The following is a 16,872-nucleotide window of genomic DNA, read 5'->3' on the forward strand; positions in this document are numbered from 1 at the left end:
CAACTAAGCCCGTGGGCCACAACCACGAAGCCTGCGCTCTAGAGCCCGCGAGCTACAACTACCGAAGCCCACGTGCTGCAACTACTGAAGCCCGCCCACCGCAACGAAGAGTAGCCCCTGCTCGCCGCAGCTAGAGAAAGCCCACATGCAGCAACGTAGACCCAACACAGCCAAAAATAAAAATAAAATAAAATAAAAACAAGGTAAGCATTTTGTGAAAACCAATGGCTACCAAAGTAGCAACAAATATAAATAATGTGAAATTATTAGGAAATAATTTGGGGCTAAAAACTGGGACCTACTGGAGCACGTCAAGTCACTATAATTCTATCTTGATGGTAAAGCAAGTCGCGTGATCTATGATTCAACATAGCTTCAGATAAGAAATCTCACCTGCAATCTGTGAATTACTCCCTGTTGTGTTTAGGGAGCAACTTCAAAGACTGTTCCTCCTTGACAGTCTTAAAAATGCTCACACTGCTTGTTCTCATCTAAGCGCCATCTCCTATTTCACGGGGTAGATTCTATTCGTGAAAGGGTGCTGGACTTCATGAAATGCTTTTTCTATGTTTATCAGGATGACTATGTGGCTTCTGTCCTTTATTCTATTCACGTTACATTACATGGACTTGACTTCCATGTTGAACCAACCTTGCATTCCTGGGATAAATCCCACTCAGTCATGGTGCATAAATCCTCAAGTGCTGCTAGACTCAGTTTGTTAGTATTTTGTTGAGGATTTTGCATCTACATTTATAAGGATATTGGACTGGAGTTTTCTCGGGATGTCTTTGTTCGTCTTTGGTATCAGGATAATACTGGTCTCACATAATGAGTTGAAGAGTGTTTCCTCCTCTTCTCTCTCTTGGAAAAGTTTATGAAGGACCAGTATTAATTCTTTAACCATTTGATAGGATTCACCAATGATGCCATCTGTTCCATGGCATGTTTTTAAAAGAAGAGTGTCCCTTCCTTTTATCAGAACTCGAAGGTGTAAGAGCATTAAGTGATTACCTGGCCATAGTCAATCTCCAGAGGGTAGAACTTTTTGGGATGTTTTGTGAAGTTTTTGGAGTGCCAGGCATTCCCGGTTTTCTCTTCATATAATTTCGTAAAATGCTCAATGGCCTCCTCCTTGGATGGCATCTGCTCCAGTTTGTTACTACCAATTACCGTGCCCACGCGGCCCCAGGACCTGAATATCCAATACCTGTGGGAGGAGAGGAGGAACATCAGATACAAATTCAAGGGTCAGCCTGTTGTATTTCAGGATGAGTTTCCCTTCCCTGCCGTTCCCCTGGAGGGAGAAACAACTGCAAACACCCCAAAATGATGGTGACTGACAAAGAGGAACAAAAGCAACTGGTATTACAATGAAGGACCTTAATTTTACTTTGATTAAACTGAGTGTTGTAAGTTTAGAGTAATTTAAAAACGCCCTTCCAAATCATATTGGCAAATGGGCTATAAAAAGTACCAAAGAACAGGTTAACCTTGTATCTGGCAGCCAAACTTGAGGAGTAAATCCTGAGGCCTACAAAACTTTACATAAGAGTATCCAATTCTTCTCCCCAAAGAAACACAGCAAGCAACACTTGGAAGTCATGCGTTCAAGGTGATGCAACCATCAACGACGTGTGTTAAAAATAATGAAGAACCGGGCTTCCCTGGTGGTGCAGTGGTTGAGAGTCTGCCTGCCGATGCAGGGGACACGGGTTCGTGCCCCGGTCCGGGAGGATCCCATATGCCGCGGAGCAGCTGGGCCCGTGAGCCATGGCCGCTGAGCCTGCACGTCCGGAGCCTGTGCTCCGCAATGGGAGAGGCCACAACAGTGAGAGGCCCGCGTACGGCAAAAAAAAAAAAAAAAATGAAGAACCTTTGGCTCAGATCAGAGGCTGAGATGTGATGAAATGGGAGGGGGCGGGCCACTGGCCTGCAGGGTCAGCCACCTACAGACCCAGGCTAGCGTCTTCAGTTTCTATCTCAATCTAGGGCCAAGTCTTGGGTACCCTGTGGGCTGTGCTGCCTAGCTTTGGGCGAGTTCATTTTTTTTAGTGGAAATCATGCATAAGTTAAATTTTACATCACAATAAACACAGATATATTGGAAATCCAGAAAGATGTGGATGCATTTTAAAAATAAAACCAGAGATTTCAAAGATTTGGGGCTTCCTGCTGGCTTTCTGGGCTACTGCCCAGAGAAATACAAATTCATTCTCTGCTGGGTTATTTCCCTCTGGAAATGTTTGGAAGACACCACGCTGACCTATCCTGAAAAAAACCTTCTGACTCTAACAGCCCACACTGTCCTTTCCCTCTAAAAACCAATAAATCTAGGCCACCAGAATAACGCCCATGTCCAAAATCACCATCAGAATTTGCTTGCTGGAGGTGGACAATTCTGTTCTCATTTGCCTGTTGTTTAACACACTCTTGCACTCAGCACATTTCCACAAAAACCCTATCCCTTCTCCTGCACTCCAATACACATCTAGCTTTTGGAAGGTATGTTTTACAAGCAAGATACCCTACTTCGACCTTCTAATCTCCAGCAAGAGTAGGTAGTAAAGTAAATGACGCAGGCTTTTATTTCTTCAGAAATTTTAAGTAGCCACACAGATATTGTGTGCTCTTTTAAGGGTCACTTCTGACATCCACATTTTCAATGAAAGGTTTGGTGAGATGTGAAGAGCCTGAGCCTGCCAGTGCCTACAACCTGCGGCTGGCCAAGATGCACCGGGCGCTGACTGTATCTCCCGGGGGCTGCCACTCTCACAGGGGTTTTGCCTTTCAACAAGGAAAGCTTTTTGGATCTCCTGGAGTTCCAATGTGTAAACTGTTTTCATTTGCTAAAAAGGAAAGGTCAGTTTCATATACGAAAGTGCTCCCCCCACCTTCCCCACTCACATGCAGCTCCTGTTCTGTGCTGGCTGCAATGAGGGCCCATCGACTTGGCAGAGAACTGCCCGTACTAGTAAAGTGTGCGTGGCCAAGCCAGCCCAGTCCCTCAGCACCCCAGAACTGGCTCTTACCTGCCTCCACTATGTTCAAGATAAAACAGATGCAAACCCAAACGCCTTTAGTAACGGGGGAGCCCGAGGTAACACTGATGAGTGAGGACAGAAAGGCTGTCTGGGGGCGAGGGCCTCTTCCCTCCCTCACTGCAGGCCTCACGACACACCCATGCTCTTCATGAGGCGGCTGGCTTCCCAGGAGCACTGAGAGCCTCTCAGGAGCACAGCTCTGCTGGACACTCCCGCCCTCGGCGCACCTGCTCTCTTTGTCATCCTCCAGGAGCTGCAGCTTGTAATAGGAGTTGGTTCCCTTAACGATGTCCACCAGGCCGAGGGTGGCGCTGAAGACCTTCCCGCCTTTCTCCAGGACGTGTGCGCTGTGTTCCAGACCTGTCACGGACAGAGCTCCTGTGATGAGTCTCACAGGGAGAAGGGGGTCTGCAGGCTCCCCACAAGACGTGTGCGTTCTCAGGACCGGGGAGCCTTGAGGCCAGAGGGCGAGGCGCAGCCCTGTCCCACATGGTTTCCCTCATCAACGGGGTGCCCACAGCTCACTCTGCTCACTCCCGTTCCCTTACCAGAATCAGGGTCGACAGCTGCTCCTCCTTTAAGAGTTAATTTCATTCTCTTTTCAGATTTGTTGGTACCTTGGAAGGGGATAGAGAAGTGCAAACATTAAATTAAAAATAAATAAAAAGTAAGGGGAAGGTAGCAGGCAGGGCGAGTGGGTCACCTTCACCTGTGTCAGATGTCAACATGGCATCTGTGTGCTGCCTCGCACCATCCTGCGCCCAGGGAAAACGAATGAGAAAACTGGTGTGGGCAGCGTTCAAAAGACCATTCGGGCGCAAAGGGAGAGGCTGTGCACAGGCGGACCTGGCCAGCCTGGCAGAGGCCACGGCCCCCCGCAGGATGGGGCCACGGCAGGGCGGGGCAGCTCGGGGCCTCACCTTCCTCCTTGACGGGGCCCTTGCTCTTCTTGGAGAGCACAGCCCCCGACTTCCCCTTTGGGGCCACGGCTTCAACAGGCTCTGCCTTCACCTCGGCCCCCCAGGGGGACAAGAGGTGGGTTGAGAGCAACTCCTGAAGGCTCTTGGTCGAGGTGGAGATGTCCTGGAGGAAATCCTCAGACACGACGCGGACGTTAGCTTCTTTTACTTCCTCCATCTTTTTATTCATCTTGTCGACCTCCTCTGTTCAAATCGGAGGGAAAGAACTTTGAAATCTCAAATCACTACACAGTTATTACTTGCTGGGTACTTCCCAACCCTCGTCACCCACAGCTCTCCTCTCCTTCAAAATCTAGTGCTTGGGGCTTCCCTGGTGGCGCAGTGGTTGAGAGTCCGCCTGCCGATGCAGGGGACACGGGTTCGTGCCCCGGTCCAGGAAGATCCCACATGCCGCGGAGCGGCTGGGCCCGTGAGCCATGGCCGCTGAGCCTGCGCGTCCGCAACGCGAGAGGCCACAGCAGTGAGAGGCCCGCGTACCTCAAAAAAAAAAAAAAAAAAAAAAAAAAAAAAATCTAGTGCTTGGGGCCTTGGTTCATTTCAACAATCGTCTCTCACCAGCAACATCCCCCTTTTTCTAAGGTGCGATGAGTGAGAGCTGCTTTCTCCAAACCCTTCTACAGAACGAGATGTTAATAGGTATTACATAGAGAAAGGAGGTCAGATTCCTATGGGAAGAGCGATGTACTGTTTTCTGGTCTTGGAAACTCACAATGGTCGTCGGCATATTAAGCCTGCAAAGAAGCCTGTTCACCTTCGTTTAACTCTGCATTTTCCAAACTTGCTTAAGCTGTGAACTTTTTGCCTGGAGGCAAACCTACCAACATCTTGTGAACAAGGTGAGAAGAGTGGGCTGTTACAGTCTTTACTTGGGAGTTTTCGGTGCGTGAATATAGACCACAGCATGGAGCAGCAGTGCCAAGTACAAGTGCCCACACCCCTTTCCAGAGGACCTGAACAATGCCAGCGATGATAAGAGACACATTTTTGGGGTCCCTCTGTGTGTCGGACCCTGCGCTCGGCACTTCACCTCGTTTAATTCTCAACACCACCATGAGAGACAGGGATCCCTCTGGTTCACAGGCAGACTGAACTCACTTTTGCTACTGATGCACAGGGAGGCCTTGTTGACGGTCCCTGTCAACTTCCCCCCGAGTTTCTCGATTGTGGCCTTCACTTCATCCTTGTTCCGGGAGAGTTTCCCAAGAGTCAGGATCTTCATGTTGGATAACGGCTTGTCTGGGATGGGAGAAAAGGATCACTAGGCAGGGCTGCTGCCCGGGGTGGAGGGGGGGAGCAGGAGACCAGGCAGCAGCTCCCAGGGGAAAGCCAGACCGGCTGCAAGGCCCCCGAACGGCCTCAGCACCCTCTCTGATCAGGGAGAAACGGATCTCCTTGAGGAGAAGTCTACATAAACAGAAGAAAAGAGTTAAGAGTAGCAGGAAAGCAGAGGACAGGATAGCAACCTGTACGCAGTCCTCAGCACAGAAAGGACCAGCCAGGGAGAAGCCGTGCACTGACACTGCTCCACAGCAGGCCTCGAGCAGAGGTGGCCGGGGGCGCCCTGGGTCTGCTCCACAGACAGACGAGGAAGACCAGGAGGCCGGCCAGAGGGTGGGACGCCGGGGTCACGTGAACTCCCGATTTCCTTCTGTTATTCTGTTCCCACCCCATGCCTAAAAGCAAACTACAGTTCTCACAGGATGCTTATTAATCAACCCCATTAAAAAAAACTAGCCTTGGGGAATTCCCTGGCAGTCCAGTGGTTAGGGCTCCACGCTTCCACTGCAGGGAGCATGGGTTCGATCCCTGGTTGGAGAGCTAAGACCCTGCATGCCGTGCGGCGTGGCCAAAAAAAAATTTAAAAAGTAGCCTTGTCCACGGCAGTCACTGAGAGCTTTGGTCAGCATGGCCACACTGAGCTGAGAGAACTGATTCAGGCGCCAAGAACGCTGGCATTTTAGGTATTTAGCACTGATCCCAGCCAGAAAGACCTGGGTCAGCGGTGTGCCTTCTGTTTGTTGCGAACAGGAACATACAGAGCTGGTTACACATTTCCACAAGAGATGCTGTGGGGAGGAGTCCTTTAAGCTGTCCCTGTGAGGGAGAACAACTAGGGATACCCGTAGGGTTTAACTGAAACTTGGCCGAGGTCTCCGCAGGGAACGGAATCACTTAGCTGTGAACTGCAAGTAAGGGGAAAGCAGAAGGGACCCTCAGGGCAGGGCCCGGACGTCGACCCCGCCTGGCCCACCACACCTGCTCTTGGACCCAGGCTGCAAGCAGCAAGTTGAACTCGGGATGACCACCCACACGCCCCCTCCCCAGAGGATGGAGGGAGGTCACTGCTGGGCTCGCGTTCACAGAAGAATCCTCATCCTCCACCCAGCGCACGGTGGCCATAACCATTAGACTACGCCACACGTGTCCCTGAGTAAACAAAGACAGCAGTACCTTCTGCCACAAAAACACAAACTCATCTCACTGCCTTTGTTGGTGTGGAGCACTTCTCGCTGACACTGATCACAACAAGTACGGCAGGTCTCTGCAGGCGACAGAGACCTAGCAGCACATCAGGCTCAGGATGAATGGTGGGGGCAGGGCTGCCCAGAAGCACAAGGCTGAGCCCTGGAATGCTGCTCTGTAGCGTAGCGCAGTCAGGCAGGGGGAGTCTGAATGCCCCTTGCAGGTAACTGTCTCCCTGGTCTTTCTCAGAAGCCCCCCTCCCCAACCTACCTCCTCCTGCTGGGGGTGGGATGGGGAGAACAAGGGCAGAGCTTCTCCCCAGGATCAGCCAGCGAAGAACCCAGACGGACGCCCTCTCCACCCTAAGCTCAGGGCCCCAGTCCCCCCACCCTCCCCCGAGGCTGGCCCGGAGCTGCACCTGGGGGAGCGGAGTTCACAGTGGCGGGCGCTGAGGCTGCAGAGGGCAGGGGTGCTGCCGCCAGTGGGGTGCTGGTCTCTGGGGGGAATATACGGTCCTGCTTTCGGATCTTCAATTTCTTGAGGTAAGAGATTTCTCGGAATTCCTAAAGAGTGTAAGTTTTAGTGAAGAAACCAGTTCTCCCTTGAAATAACCACCTGATAAAGAACTTAAGAATCTTTTTCTTCTTATGATAAAGAATAACACAAAATAGGAAAATTTGAGGCTTTTAGTATGAAATACAGTATTACTGCTGCTATGGTGCTTATCTGCAGTACTTCTACATTTATAATACAGCTGGTACCGTGACGCTTGAAGAGAAAAACTATTTTCCTTAAAAAAACAAAAACAAAACCAACAAAAAAACCCAGTTGATAATCTGGTCAGGGAACCACTGCTGGAACCTGATTACAACCCCCAGGCCTCATTCTGGAGTTGTTCCCCTCAAGAATGAAGAGGCCTCTTCCTGGGGTCGTATGTCCATTCCATGACCAAAAGCCCCCCCAGACTCCCCAGAGCATGGGAGAGAGATTATTACCCGAAAGGAAATCAGGGCAATTCCCTTCCCTTCCCAGAAGAAGGGACCGTGAATACAGGGAACCCATCAACAGTCAGTGTTCAGTATTAACTCTGCCACCAGCACGGTCCACTGGCATTCCGGGCGATTCACAATGGGCTGTGCTCTAAGTGGTCACTCAATAAACATCACATACACCAGGCTCAGGGATCAGGTTCCTACCCTCATAAGCCTTCTTCCCATCAAGAAACAGTCCTTCCCTGCTAGATCCATGGTCAACGACTGCCTGGTGGATAAAACGTATGCTGGGCATCTAACACAGTGCCACACATCACAGTGAGTTTAGAATGAGTTTCTGCCTTTGAGAAAGAAGCTCAGCCTTGACGGACAGTCAGATATACAAAGGCAACTTCTACATAGGAGCTAGCTTCTAAACCAGAGGCGTGCTGAAGTGATGCAATACTGGGAATGCTGGGAGGGCTCCTTGGAGGCAGTGACCTGCCCAGTCAGGGGCGGAGAGAGGGAGAGAGGGAGGGAGGGAGAGGGGGAGGGGGGAGAGGGGAGAGGGGGGAGGGGGAGAGGGGGGAGAAGGGGAGGGGGAGGGGGAGGGGGAGGGGGGGAGGGGGAGGGGAGGGGGAGGGGGAGGGGGAGGGGGAGGGGGAGGGGAGGGGGAGGGGAGGGAGGGGGAGGGGGAGGGGGGAGGGGGAGGGGAGGGAGGGGAGGGGGAGGGGAGGGAGGGGAGGGGAGGGGAGGGAGGGGGGAGGGGAGGGAGGGGGGAGGGGGAGGGGAGGGGGGAGGGGGAGGGGAGGGAGGGGGAGGGGGAGGGAGGGGGAGGGGGAGAGGGGAGGGGGAGAGAGGGGGAGAGGGGAGAGGGGGAGAGGGGGAGAGGGGGGAGAAGGGGAGGGGGAGGGGGAGGGGGGAGGGGAGGGAGGGGGAGAGTGTGTGTGCGTGTAGGGGTGGTGTGAGTGTAATGTGAGGAGAACAAAGGTGGCAGAAAGAGGGGCTGCAGAAGGTAGCTGGAGCCAGATCATGGAGGGCTTTGGGGGAGGGGAGTTCAAGCTAAGGAGATGACTGTGATTCTGTGATCCAAGCCCCTGGGGGCAGCACACTCCCTACCCACGGTCTGTAAATCCATGAATTTGCATGAGCAGCAAGCACGGTCCACCAGACAAAATGTCTTGCACCTGTAGGTACCGTTTTAAAATAACCCTTTAAAAATATACACAGATGCAGTGCAACTGACATATAAAATCCTGAATAGTTCACATCACGATCTTTTTTCCTATCCTAAGATATTAAAAGGGATACAAATACCACAAACGGGCCTGTAACAGTGGCATTCTCAGAAACACTGGGAAAATATTTCTAGAAGAAATGGGGAATCACTGTGAGGTTTTAAGGGAGGGGAAAGGACAAGGTCAGACTTGTTGTAGAGCAACCGAGCAAGCGCAAGTACAGAGACACGGACACAGTAACGATGGCAGTGGACAGGGAGGGTGAGAAAGGAACGAGCGGAAGAGGCGAGCGGGGAAGGGGAGCTCAGCTCTGGACGCCGAGGTGCTAGAGCCCCCAGGGCCCCCAGGCAACGCTTCCGGAGCGCTTACTATGTGCCACCGGTCCAAATGCTCAACCACCGGGGAGAAGGCACGGGCGGCGAGGGAACTTGACGGACATCAAATCCCAAGCCCAGGGAGCCCACGACAGCCCCAGGTGGTGGGGCGCCAGCTCGCACCGAGTCTGAGGACACGGGGGAGTCCACCCAGCAGCCAGCCCCCCAAGACACTGCTGGCTCCCCCAACAGCGCGGCTCCAAACAAGGTCCCCCAACTGAGGATTTTTACATTCTGAGAATTCAAGGGAGAGAGAGAGAGATCAACAGGAGACTTGAACTCTGGACACAACTCCCCGTCTAGCACCAAGGCAAGGAAATGTCTTGCTCTGAGAAACACTCTCCCATCACAAAGGCAGGAATTACCATTTGTTCACCACCATGTCCCTTGTGCCCAGGACAGTGCCTGGCAGAGGGTAGGCACTTGATAAACAGAAATAAAACTCACAGTCTTTGCAAGCAGGAAGATTTTACACCAGTGGGACAAACCTGTGCTCCAGCTGGAAGTGCTTTGGTACTACATCTGTGTAGTGTGCAAATGTACAGAGCCAAGGGCATAGTTCTATAATCTGATTATGAGGATGGCCCCGATGCAAAGAGGTCTGAGAAACTGCTCTGCAGTTGTGGTGACCTGGATGGAGTGTGGACAAGCCCAGAAGATGGGACCAGGTTTTTCTGCAAATATATCCCAGGATCCACACCCCCACTTACCTTTGGGGTCACCCACTCCTTCCGGTTGGGCGTCTGTGTCTTGACCATACACTTGGTCCAGGCAGTGACATCCCCGGTACAGTAATAGGCATCGCTCTTGAAGACCAACTGGCCTGAGCATTCCTCGCAGGGAAGGAGGGCACCGAACACCATGCCATCGGCCACTCGGTCCAAGATCTGAAGCCAGTGAAGAAGAGAAGCAAGTCAAGGAGGAAAGAAGCAGCTACAGGAGAGGACATTTACCAAGAATCTGCACGGACTCCACTCGCTAAAAAAGAAGGGAGGGACTGCCCTGAGGTTCCTAGCATTCCCCGGAGAAGGTGGTTTACAGTTGGAGCTTGCATTTTGGTGCTTTATGAGACCTTACTTCCACGCATGAGGGGTTCCTGCAGCTCCCCTTTCCCTCAGTGACTTAGAAATAAAGGCAGAACCCAGAACATCCACTGTTTCTGCACCAGAGGGACAGCAGGGCAGGGCCTGCAGGGGAGACAGCCCTCGCAGCCCTCGGGGAGTCTGTGAGAAGAAGGCAGCAGAGAGGGCTCCTCGGGCCAAAGTTTGTGGTGTGAACACACGAGGCAGATGTGCAGCCCACCTCGATCCTTGAGCGCCTGCCCCTTCCTGCCCCCGCAAGCGGCGACCTCGATGGCGAAGACCATGCAACACAACTATGGAATTTCACTCCCAGTTAATACCAGCAGGTGTTCACCCGGAGGGCCTCCCACATTCTACCAGGGCAGTCACCGTGCACCGCGCATGGCCTGGCCATTCGGCTCGCGGCGCCCGTAACACAAAGGCAGCTCACCGCAGACTCCCCGGAGGGCACTTGTTGCTTGTTGAATATGAGCAGCTCTTTCAGGTCATTCGTCGAACATGCTTTCTTTAGCTCGTCCTTGATGTTCCAGATCAGGTTGTTCTGGGCCTGTGCACGAGAGCCAGCAGCTGAGAGACCAGCTCCTCTCAAAGAAAGAAACCCAACTGGAGGAAGACTCCACCCTGGTTTGCTTCTGCCTCTAGTCACAGCCCCGCGCTCAGCTGAGCTGCCCCGGGGCTGCCGCATCCCCAGGACTGTACTCCCAGCTCGCGGCCGCGGTGTCCGCCTGGGGCGTGGGCGCTCAGGGAGGGCCAAGGCAGGTGGGGAGGCTGCGGCCCAGGCGCCGTGGTCCCCGGAACCAGTCCCTCAGGGACAAGTCCCAGGACACGCAGGAACACACCCAAAGCACCAGGTTCATCTGCCCCAACACCCGGCCCCTAGGGAGGAAGGGGCGGCTCCTCAACAACCTGAAAGCAAGCAGCAGGGGCGATCCCCAAACACCTCCCACCTCCTGAATACTCAGTGGCACGGAGGAACAGACTTAAGCTCTTCTGAAGATAGAACTTTAAACCTCGGTGGTAATATTCATGCAGCGCCTGCTCTGCGTGGGACACTTTTCACGCCATCGCACGCACTCTCACGACCACCTTGGCCAGCAAGGCAGTAGTCTCCCGACGTCAGAGGCGGGGCAGGGAAGAGCGGCCTCCCGTTTGAGGGTGGTGGGCAAGTTACTCACATCTCAGCCTCAGACCCCACCACCTCTGCAAAACAGGAAAATGCCGGCCCTCTCTGCACCGAGCGAGGAGTTAACTCGCTTGTCACGCGCGCGCACACACACGCACGCACGCACGTGGCGCTGGGCCACTGGTGACGGAGATGAGGGAGCACGAGGCAAAAGTCTAAGGGTATAAGGTTAGATCAGAGAAGCAGAACTTTGTCATCTGCGTGACCAAGGATGGGAGGCCAGCATAAATGGGTGTGCCAGGGTGGGGACCATGCGCAGTGTTCCCAGCTTCTGATTTTCGTTTTACCTCTGACAACACTGGAGACAGGGAAGATGGGCATGAAGGGCAAATGCAGAAGAGCACCCCAGCTCCACTGCAGCTAGGGTTGGCACCAAACTGACACAGTTTTCATTGAAGGACAACCACACCGAATCTGTGATTCTTATCAAGCAGCTGGAACCACACCAGACCTTGCTTCTAATTTTTTACACCACCGGCAAAAACCGGAATACTCACGGAAGAGCGCAGCAGAAGGCTCATGGAAATCACGTCCCCAAGAAGCGACTGACTGCTCTCCCCTAGTTTCCCCAACACTCACCTTTTTCTGGTTAACAATTTTTACTTCGTTTCGACACACACGTAACCAACACAGCGATGAATTTCTCTGGTCAGTGACCGCTGACCTAACGGGCAGTTTGCTCCTCTTAATACATGCCTTTTATTATTATTTTTTTTAACAAGAGATTTTCATTAAAAAACATGGAACTTCATCTCTTCCAGCCATTGCCTGTGCCAAGAACCTGTGGCATCCTTGAATTTGATACGCAGTTTCCAACGTGCTACAGGTCCGGGAGGCACAGTGATGCACAGTGTGGCTGAAGCACGACGTGCCCGTCCCAGCGTGAGGCTGCCGAGCGGGAAGCAACAGCTCCGCTCCTGCCGAGCCCAGCTCCTGCTGCTCTGGCGCCTAGAGCCCACTGTGGGTGCTCTATTAGAACTAACAGAACTTCTAAAAGAACTACTGCTTTGGGAGGAGGGAAGAAAACCTGGGGGAAAAGCCAGGCTATTTAACAACAGCTATCAAGTTGGGAATTTTTAAAGCTCTCATTAAGCAGGACACACGCACCTCCTTGAACTTTCTTCCCAGAATGAGGAAGAGAGTTGAGACTGAATGGCGAGAGGAGACGTCCAGCTCGGGACTCACCTTGAGGGCCTTTTCAAGCTTACTCTCCTTGTCTTTTTCTTTTCTAGATTTCTTCTTGGCCACTTCCTCCATTCCATCCACCTCATCGCCTTTTCGCTTTCTGAAAGAGACAAAGGATGTAAGGGAAAGAACCAGAGCCATTAAAGCCCTGAAAGCCAACAGCTCTGGCGACACACCATCCTAAGGCCATTCTCGTGCGGCTCAGCCAGGCCCTGCCCGCTGAGAAGCTCGCCCTCTGCTCAGGCAGTGTCTGTGGCTGACGTCATCCACTGCAGGAAGCACAGCGGCCAGGAGGGGCCAGCGGTCCCTCCAGGGCCTCGGAACCACCCGGCGCAGCACAGATGAGAGAGGTGGCCTGGGAGGTTCTGGCAGGGACTACGCCAGAGGTAAGACCGTAGCCGAGGGCGGGGACTGCATCAGCGCCAGGCGCTGAGCCTTTCAATCTAAGACACAGGGCTGCTCCTGAGGCCAAGAGGCTGTTCTCAGACCGGGGAGGCTGTGCTGCCACTTCCAGCCCAACAAGAAGCGGTGGTCTAGGCGCTGCCCACCAGTCTGCCTCAGCAAACGCTGCCGACCAAGTCCAGCGGCATCACTCCTGACCTAAGAGGGGGCACTGAGGGTCATCAGTAGGCCCTAGAATCAGGGCAGGTCAGCCACGGAGATTAATACTCACTTTCAGCCACCACACAGGCCTGAGATCAAACCCTTGCATTTTCCCTCATCCGTAAAAACAAGGCAAAGAATACCGTCTACTCTGCAGGATAGTGGTGATGGTTAAATGAAATATCCTCTGTAAAAGGCTTAGCATAGAGCCCGGCACGCCACAAGTGCTCAACCAATGCTGGTTGTTACAGCATCAATGTGAGCTTGTTGACTCCTACACCTACACCCCACATCAAAGCACCCTGAGGCTTTTTAAATCTGTGGGTCCGACTTTCCAGTTTTCTTTCCCATTCCAGAGCCACGTGTGCGGTGCAATAAACTTGTGCGTTTTGAACTGAAATACTGCGTGAAGGCCGCTTGAAGATGGGGAGGTGGGGTCACCCCGACCCTACACTGTCCAAGGAGCACAGTGTACACCACCGCCCTGCCACGCCCCCCTTGGTGGGCTCGTCACCAAGAACTAGACTGGGGCCGAGGGACTGGCAGAGGGAACACAGGAAAGAAGTACCACAGGATCAACACAGACCTAAATGTTAGCACCATATGAAAGCCATTCTGAACTCAACCAGATAACTTATCGACCACCCACCCCCGCTACTTAAAAAGAGTCAAGATTCTCCCAGCGCCGTTCTCAAGAGAGACCCAGACACACAGGGACACATCCACACACGAGGACATCAGGGGGACGTGAAAGTTGGTCACGCAGGGGTCAGAGGAAAGGTGGCGGTGGTGGACTCCAGCCAGGGGAGCGCTCAGACGGAGCAGGGGGAAATGGGATTTGCTCTCTGCCTGTCCACGGAGGTCAGATGCGGGACAGGGAACAGACCACCAGCAGCGGCAGGAACACGCACTGCAGCTTCCCCAGGCCTTCCCTGCTCTGTCCCCCACTGCCTCAGCTGGGGAAGGGGCGGAGCTCTGCTGCCCCCCAGCGCCTGCACCCCCAGCTTTCTGACGGGCAGCAAGGGGAACACAGGAGTGATATGGACTCTGGGCCTGTGTGAAGCCTCCACCCTGCCGGCCCCGGCACCCACCCTTCACTCTTGATGGCCGGGAGCTGCCTCTTCAGGGCTTCCTTGTCCTCCGCGGCGAGGAGGCTGAAGCCCTTGAGCTGGCTCGCGCTGTACTCAGGCCGGAAGCCCAGCTCCTCTCTGTTCTCCACAAAGCAGTTCGGGTGGTACCAGCGGTCGATCATGCCTAGCTGGGGCTTCTCGGGGTCCAGCATCTTCTTGGACAGGCGCACCTGGCCCTGTAGGAGAATCCACATGTGTTACCAAAGACAGACAAGGAAGGATGGTCAACCATCGGGGGCCCAGGGGTGACCAGGTCCACACCGAAGGCAATGGGAGGGCTGCTGGGCGGTTTTGGCTCTTTTATGCCACCAAGGATTATGTTTCCCTCAAGCCTCAGCACCCCATTTAAGAAGGCGTTAAGTCCAACCAGCTACCAACCAGCTACCCACCTACCTAGCTGCCTGGGCAAGTGAGGAAGTAACAGCATTACCCTGAGGATGTTCTGCTGACCTGGTGCAGACATAAGAACAACACCTGGGCTGCTATATCGCAGGCTCAGAAGGAGCCAGTGCAGGCCCCAATTCTAGCAGGGACTTTCTGCAATCTCCCCACCCAGACTCTTCAGTCTCTTTACACATATGAAGACCCCCTAAGATGCAGTAATAAACTATCTTATGCTAGAATCTAGCCCTGCCATCCTCCCCAGGTTTGCAATTCCCAGGCCTGACATTCCTGAGCCCAGACTGGAAACCTTGCAACAAGGAGCACCGGACACTACTCCACTTCAGGCCAAGCAACACTCAGCAGCACACAGCCTCGGGCATTCCCTTGGGAACCTTAACTTTTGCCTCAAATTCTTGTGGTTGAAGGTAGCTGGAAAAGATCTAGCAATTTCATGTTTTTCCTTTCTAAACACCCACTGACTCACCTCAATTTCCTGTATAATACCAAGGAGGCAGAAACCTTTAATCGATGCCTTGAATTAACCAACCAGCATGTTTACCTAAGACCAGAGCATCTTGGGTAATGAGGCGGAAGGGCACAGGCCGACCCCTCCACCTGTGTCCCTGCTATGCAGAGAGCCGTCATTCTGCCAGACCAGCTGTCATTCTTCAGAGACCAGAGCTGGTAGGGAAGGGTGGTTAATGAAGTTCCTGATTAAGAGGAAGAAACCTGGAGGCTCATACCAGGGAAGAAACACACTCCGTAAACTTAATCCTACCATAAAATACAGCTTTCCCCCAGCCACTGCACAGCCCAGGAGAGAGCCCTTGTGTAAATGTTTTTCAAACTCTGCCAGGTCTCCTAAAAGCAGGTGCAGCGACGTACATGGGCTGGACCATGAATAATCAGGGCCAGACCTGCCTGGAAGAAAAGTCACTGTCATCTCCTGTCTCTACTAAGATCTTCACTTTATTTTTAACCACTGGTGTTGACCCAGCACCTAAAGCCCCTATTTTTTCTTTTCTTTTGAGATATCCGATGACATCCATCGCAAGAAATCCAGAAAGTCAGCCAGGTGAAGTCCAAAGCTCTCACTCACCTTTTCTATCTTCTCCATGCAGCCCTTGCATGTGCTTCTGTTGGACTTGGCGTACTCTGCTGCAAAGTCGCCCAGTGTCTTCTCCGTCTTGCTGCCAACTCCATCTTGGCCTTTGCCTGAAGCATGAAACACAGCCACGCTCATTTTAGCAGCCTCCGCGCAGCTCCAAGGAGCCCGTCTTCCTCCTCTACCTCTTGGGATTCCTCTACCAGGACACCTTGTGTTCTGGGTGACCACAGCTGGTCCATCTCATCTACACTTGTTTCTTACCATTGTGGTTGGTTAACAGAGCTTTTCTGGCAATAAAATAAAAAAAATTCTCAGACAGCCTCCTGGAAACAGCAGTGTTAGCTGGTGGTGGTCTCGCTGTCCCCCTCTATTTCCTCTGTAGCCCCCTTCTTCACTTTGGAAAGAACGTAAGTGCTTACTATGAAAACCCTGTAACATACTAAATTCCAACACTGCCTTCTAATTTCCATTACACCTTCACTTATCAGAGTTGAGTGTTGAGTTAAAAGGAGTATCTTGATATAGGAACAGATAAAAGTATATGTAATAATTAAACATGTGGAGCTACAAGGATATATTGTACAACACGGGGAATATAATCAATATTTTATAAATATAAATGTAATATATTACACGAGTCACTCTATTGTACACCTGTAATTTATATACTATTGTACCTCAACTATACTTCAATAAAAAAACAAAAACAAGAGAGCTGACAAACAACAACAAAAAAACAAAAAAAACTCCATAATCAAGAGAAAAAGAAAATTAAATATGTGGTAAGGTGGCATTCCTAATTAGCGGGGAAAGATTGAATCACTCAATAAAGAATCTTGGGGAAAAATGGCCAACCATTTGGGACAAAAACTAGATTCTTTTCTTATATAAAAATAAACTCCAAGACTGAATGTTTCTCTCCTAAGATCAGGAATAAAGCAAGGCTGTCTTCTCTTACCACAGACAACACTGTACTGGAGGCTCTAATACGTGCAGTAGGCAAGAAAAAGAAACAAAATGTGTAGGTGTAGAAAAGAACAAGTAAAGCCATCTCTATTTGTAGATGACATGACTGTAACTGGGATTAGTCTTAAGAATCTACAAAAAAGCTACTAGTACTATTAAGT

The 16,872-nt window shown here is 52.1% G+C and overlaps 1 protein-coding gene across 1 annotated transcript in view; it reads right to left on the reverse strand.

Moving 5' to 3' along the window:
* The window catches only part of PARP1 (poly(ADP-ribose) polymerase 1), a 42,506-nt gene that overhangs the window by 13,894 nt on the left and 11,740 nt on the right, over positions 1-16,872 (reverse strand). The window contains exons 3-13 of the mRNA XM_082833808.1: positions 15,737-15,852; positions 14,215-14,429; positions 12,521-12,620; positions 10,583-10,699; positions 9,781-9,957; positions 6,906-7,050; positions 5,120-5,260; positions 3,965-4,207; positions 3,593-3,661; positions 3,272-3,404; positions 1,015-1,210 (exon numbers count right to left, since the gene is read on the reverse strand). Coding sequence (XP_082689934.1) covers positions 1,015-1,210; positions 3,272-3,404; positions 3,593-3,661; positions 3,965-4,207; positions 5,120-5,260; positions 6,906-7,050; positions 9,781-9,957; positions 10,583-10,699; positions 12,521-12,620; positions 14,215-14,429; positions 15,737-15,852 — 1,652 coding nt within the window. The remainder of the gene's footprint in view (positions 1-1,014; positions 1,211-3,271; positions 3,405-3,592; positions 3,662-3,964; positions 4,208-5,119; positions 5,261-6,905; positions 7,051-9,780; positions 9,958-10,582; positions 10,700-12,520; positions 12,621-14,214; positions 14,430-15,736; positions 15,853-16,872) is intronic.

This window comes from Leucopleurus acutus (assembly GCF_964270905.1).
Source record: "Leucopleurus acutus genome assembly, chromosome: 2".
Lineage (NCBI taxonomy): Eukaryota > Metazoa > Chordata > Mammalia > Artiodactyla > Delphinidae > Leucopleurus > Leucopleurus acutus.